The 6,000-nt window shown below is 38.9% G+C and overlaps 1 protein-coding gene and 1 long non-coding RNA gene across 2 annotated transcripts; one reads left to right on the top strand and one right to left on the bottom strand.

Moving 5' to 3' along the window:
- Nucleotides 1-2,165: 2,165 nt before the first annotated feature.
- Nucleotides 2,166-3,494, bottom strand: LOC120413057 (FAU ubiquitin-like and ribosomal protein S30). Its single transcript, XM_039573761.2, has 2 exons — nt 2,911-3,494; nt 2,166-2,852 (listed from the first exon to the last, which is right to left on the bottom strand). The coding sequence occupies exon 1, from the start codon at nt 3,477-3,479 to the stop codon at nt 3,027-3,029; it is 453 nt and encodes a 150-aa protein (XP_039429695.1). The 5' UTR covers nt 3,480-3,494; the 3' UTR covers nt 2,166-2,852; nt 2,911-3,026.
- Nucleotides 3,495-4,000: 506 nt separating this feature from the next.
- Nucleotides 4,001-5,190, top strand: LOC120413071 (uncharacterized). The gene is made up of 3 exons (XR_005604903.2): nt 4,001-4,466; nt 4,525-4,741; nt 4,805-5,190. It is a non-coding gene; the product is annotated as an uncharacterized LOC120413071 (long non-coding RNA).
- Nucleotides 5,191-6,000: the final 810 nt, after the last annotated feature.

Here is a 6,000-nt window from a genome sequence, read left to right as displayed (position 1 = left end):
CAGAAAAAATCATTTTAGATTGTTTTCAGTTGATTTAACTTCTATTTTCATTAAAATTTTGAAGCTCTTTGAAAAAAAAAATGTTTTTTGCCCCTGATTTTTCGGACATGATTTTTCAGTGACATAAACTTTGAAAAATATTTGCAACGGCCTAACTCAAATTTAAATAAAAATTGTTAAAATATTGTTATCTATATATATAAAAAATTTCGATGGTTTTGTTCGAACGCGAATCAGTTCAATACGGAGCGGCAGATCGAGGTGATCTTTGTTGCGAAAGGTTCGTGTAAGCCCAAGGAAGGTTTATACGCAAACGAATTGACACTTTGGCCACTCTGGAACCGATTCCGGAGCATCGGAAAATTGTATGGGGAAAGTTACGTAAAATCAAATTTTGATCACAGGAGGCTGTATAAGCAACAAGAAAAAAACGTCAATGAACGAAAAAAAAAGGCAGAACGAAGTATGTCGGGTAAGGCTTGTTTTTAAGATATTTTTACTAAGTGAAATAATTGCACTTCAAATATTGTATTCAAATATTCGGATAAAGCAGCCGAAAAAAACAAAGTGACGTTGCGTTTAGTTGAAATAAAAGATTACACAAGATGTGTATACGTCACTTAGGTTTAGGATATCGCTTATTAACATATTTGTTTTGATGAGATAATGTCAAATTACGTAGTATTCCTGAGGGAGTAACTGGAAGGTTCCAAAAGTAACTAAAATAAAAAATTCTTTAAATATTGAAGTTCTGAAATTTAAGTTTAATTTTTTGGGTCAGTTACGATTTTTTTTTTTATTTTAATTCTAATGCATTTAAAGGCATTTTGAGATACGTTTTGCTTAAACATTTGGGTAACCACACCCTAAACTGGGCAGCAACGTCCGAGAGAACAATGGCCTCGAGTCGAGAGAGTTCCATTCACGGACACAGAGAACACAGCTCGAGATGGGCGTAAGAATTATTCTCTCGAGGTTTATTTGCAAAAAAAGTTCATCCGTCAAACAAAAAATCAAAAGTGTAGACTACGAGAATCGAACCAAAGACCTTTGACAGACCAACCCAATGATTTAACTGCCTCGGCCACCACAACTTGGTAACTTGGTCAGATGTCAATATATGACACTTGTTGGAGATTAACGGTTTCAATTAACAAATGAACACATTTGTTATGATGGTGTGAGTAGGTAGCATTATTTTTGGTACCGAGCCCTCAATAAGTTTTGAGGGAACGATTCTCGCGACTCAGAATTTTGGGTGCAGTATTAAAAAATTGTTTTTTTTTAATGTTATTAGAGACTTGATTTAACTACAGTTTAAAAAAAAATACAAGCCATATAGTTTAAGATATTTTCTAGAAACCTCAAACCTCAGCCCAACTAATAACAAGATTCATCCTGAGCCACAAAATTTACGTCACTACGATGACACTTAAAATTGATTGCCCACGCTTCGTTGTAAAGTAAACTTTACCGCCCCAGCAAAGAAAGCCGCGAAGATCTCGGCGAAGATGGTATCGCACCGCGGAAGCCAAAAAGCTACCCCAAGAAAACCCCAAAATCAGCATGAATCACAAGGTTAATCCCACAGAAATCGGACCAGCATCCCATCCCATCATCGCGGTAGACATTATTAGTTATTTACAACGCGTCATCCTCCCATTCCCCCGACAAATGTGCCTGCCTTGACATTCCGGTTTGCCCTCACCGGCAAGACTACACAGAAAAAAAAATGTAAATTTACCCGACACTGAAACCTTGTTTTGAACGTAAACATGCTCAATGTAATTTTGAAATTCATTGTAAATAGATGTATTGCATTTAAAGAGCCTTCATGTAAAGTCAGATTCAACGTAATGCTTGAACTTCATTTAAATGGAATTTTTGTTTTTGACTCGTCACAAATTTGAAAGTTGAAAAGCATGTAAATGGCACTTATGATGTATATTTGTGAAATTTAAAATTTGAAAAACATGTAAATTTAAAGTTCAAATTGTTTTGCGAGTGACAGCTCACAAAAACAAATCAGTTCATTTGTTGTTAATGCTTGGTGCGCTTGGTGCGGAGTTCAGTGAAAGTGTTTTCGTATCAAATGAAACGGTAAAACGCTCTATTTTAGTCAAAACAAACTAGATAAATGTCATTAGTGGCAAAACGATTTTCACGACAGTCGGCAAACAATGGTCAGCGGATGTTGTGGCCGTACTCCGGGAAGAATCCGGAAGGCGGTTTCTAAATAAAGTTGATTGGTAAATAATGAACATTGGTAAGCATTAAAAATTAATAGTTCAAGCTAAACATTGTGAATGGACCAATGTGGATTTGTAAATAAAAAGCTCATTCTTAAAGCAAACATTCACTGAAGGGAAAAGGGAAACAAATAGTACATTTGTTTACAAATTCACATTGTTTTGCTTGAGTTGTTACATTAGTTTACCCAGTTGCTCAAAAGCGGTGTTCGGAACCAGATAACTGTCAACCGGGTTTCCCGTAATTGTCGTAAGATTTACACCCAAGTTCTTCCTTAGACCTAGATGCACCTGCCTTTATCCTCTTCTTTTTACTCACTCTGCTGTCTACGCGATTGCTCATGCTCTTTCCCGCGGTGGCTCGATACGGTGATGCTCCGCCAGACTTCCGATTCCGGTTCTCGTCATTCCGCGTCCCAGCATCACGGCGGATTGTGCCACCGTGTCTACCGCAACACATGTTCACCCTTCGTCGGTCTTCGCCTCCTCTAGCCGCACCGCAGCTGCAATTGTCGTGGCCCGTGGGGTGCGGGGCAAGGGGGACTGGGCAACGCCTTGCCAGCGACCCCCCACGTCCGGAGAGCTTGACGCGATACGAATACCCTGTGTTTTCCGCCGCAAATTATTATTTGGTAAACAAATTAATTCTATTTTAATTTACCTCCTTTCATTTCTTCATTTTATTCTCGCCTTTTCTTCCTTCATCTTCGCAAGGAATCAAACAAGCCACAAATCCCACCCACACTCACACTCGAACCGCACACCATTCAGAGCAGCTTACGTCGAGTTGGCGTTCGGACCGCGGCGGCGACCGAAGGCCTGCACCACGTTGGCAAAGTTGCGGTTGTACTGGATGCGGCGCTTGGCACGGCTGGTCTTCTTCTTCTTTTCCTTCTTCTCGACCTTCGGCGTTTGGCCCTTGACATTGCCGGCACGGGCCAGCGAACCGTGTACCTTACCACCGAGCAGCGGCACGGTCAGGTCGAGTTCGGCCGAGCCGAGGGCGGACACGAGCGAGTCGTGGGCGAGTAGCATGCCCTCGCAGGACAGCACCAGTTGGGCCGGTTCCTCGATGCACTCCAGGGCGGCGAACTTGACCTTAACATCTTGGATGGTTTCCTGGGGTTCGACCTCTGCAACTGCATCTGGATCTGGCGTTTCTAGAACGGCACGAATCAGAAAAAGGACGATTTGCTGGTGCTTTAAAAGCACTTTTCCCGAATTCAGCATTATTTTTTTGCAGCTTCAACTGATCACGGCAAATGATTATAACTGAGCAAGTTGTCAACAGCTGTCAACGTTTAGTGGAATCTTCCTTCTTTGTCGTTCATGGTGCAAGCAGGACAGAAAGAGCGAATTTGACAGGTGCACGCTCAGGAGTTTATAATACACTGTTGACTCAAACCTAGTTTGGTTGCTTTCATTTTGTACTCTAAACGTGAGTAACCTACTTAAGCTAAGACTCAAAAAACATTTTTTTTCTGGGAGTTCCCTCAATTTTTAAAATTGCAAAAAAACCTTTTTGGTACAAATTTAAATTAAAGTTTTTGTCTCTCGGCCCTGGTCGGGTTTTAAGGGGGTTAAGGAGGCTAATTTTATTTTATTTTTGAACAAAAAGTTGCTGAATACATTGTAACAGTCATGCTTCTCTCAAAAAACTGTAAAAAATTCAATAAATTAATGAAAATATCGATTTTTTTAAAGTGCCGATTTCAAATTTGAAGGCCACGTAGTTTATGTACGATCCCTTACAACCGATAGTGTTTCTCTAGAAAAAGTAGCCCCTTGCAATACCCAATTTTGATTACACGCTACTCCAACGAAACGTCTGAAGCTGGATGGGTTGGGTACCATCAAGTTGTCAAAGTGGTCAAAGTAAACAAAAATAAAAAAAAATAAGATCGAGTGAAAATCGTGCTAAAACTCGGAGGATCTCACGCTGGTTGCGGCCTGTTGCGGCCAAGGAAGGTGATTTGGACACGACGGATAACCCACATTCCGATGACGGCCGGCTGTCACGACGTTGCATCGAGTACAACCGATCCTGATGATATAGCTTTTGCTGGATAACGGCACAAAGGTGCACGCCTCAGATAAAGACGATCTGTCCGCCAAGGCTGGAACTAGCTCTGTCAACCTGAACGTGGCCGATTTGTGAAAATTTACCTCGCCGCAGTACGCGGCCACTAATGGAAAGTCCGCAAACTGTTGATCAAGGTAAAATCCTTTTAGATTTGCCATTTATTTATTTTTTTAAATTTCTTCTTTTATGCAGTGATGGCGCTGGAGTGCTCAATGACCGATCGGCTGAGGAGCATCGTCTCAAGAAGGAAAGCTTGGTATACGTGCATTTGTTTTTCCTATGTTGTTCACACATGGCACCGAACCGTTATGTAGGACCAAGATGCTCAAACGAGTCTGGATCTGGTTACCACCGACGAAACCTTTACGATACCGGAGTTACTATGACGCTGTTGGTCTCATTTCTTCAGGTGGGTCAAATTGTTGAACGAAATCAAACTTAATTGCGTAATTAATATTGTGTTTTGTTGTAGATCCTGGCTGCTGCCACCTCCGTCTAGTACGTGTCGCCGAATTGAAACTCGACGGTTTAGTGCTTCAAACCAACGACTAGCTGTCCGCCTTCCTCAGATGGATGAATTTATCGATACGGTGGAGAGCGCGCCAATCATGATGGGCATCTTGCCCTACGGCACAAGGATCTGAAACGTGTCGATGTACGGCCTCCGGCACAAGCCACTGAGAATGATCCCGCACTTACGAGATTTGGATCTGATGATTATTGTAGTGTTGATATCATCTTGACTACATCAGCTGTAAGAAATACATTTTTTATTTTACAGTCAATCTCGCAGAGATAAATTCACAGTTTGATAAGCTTTTTTCCTACACTTTTATATTACTCCGTTGAATTTAAAATCTGATACTACTTTTCAAGCTCTTAGCCAGGGTGACCACTCAAATCCCATTATCAAATTCCCGACTTTTTCCCGACTTTTTTCCAGACTTTTCCAGAATGCTCAACAAATACGCCTTTCTTTTCTTTAGAATGATTTCAAACAAAAAACTTTCTATAATAAAGGTCAATATTAACAACCGAAAAAAAATTAAATGAATTTAAAAATAATCCAAATATAGGCATTTTTTGTAAATACAGAAACTAAACAACAATTTAAAAAAACTTCAAAAATGGAATTTAATTATTATGATTCAGAGTAGAAACACAAACAATTAGTCTTTGAAAAAAATATCGAAAGTTCAACAATACTTATAACTTCCATGTTATTTTTTAAATTGGCAAAAGTATAGTTTTTGATACTTCGTAACATCTGGAAATGACAAAAAGTCAAAGATAACTGAACTTAAAATTTCGTTCCTATTTTTTAAACTTCATCATCATTTTAAATCAAAGAATGATTAAAACATAATTGCTGATATTATTCATTTAAAGGATTTAAAAAATGTCAAGGAATTTATAAAAAAATGCCAAGTTCCCTTTTTAATTTTGTAATTTTTGATACTGTTTTTTAAATCAATGTTAATTTGGTCAGTATTTAACTTTTTTTTTTTTTCAATGAACATTCAGTTAGATATGATTTTATGTTTTACCACTTATTTTAAGCAAAATGTTTGAAGAGACAAGTTTTTTTTAACAGTTTTGCAATAACTCAAAATTTCTTGGACTATTTTTTTTGCAATTTCAAAATTTTCTTTATGTTTTCAAAACGCA

This window comes from Culex pipiens, chromosome 3, assembly GCF_016801865.2.
Source record: "Culex pipiens pallens isolate TS chromosome 3, TS_CPP_V2, whole genome shotgun sequence".
NCBI classification, from domain to species: domain Eukaryota; kingdom Metazoa; phylum Arthropoda; class Insecta; order Diptera; family Culicidae; genus Culex; species Culex pipiens.
The sequence above is the reverse complement of the archived record's forward strand: the minus strand, read 5'-3'. Positions and strand labels throughout refer to the sequence as shown.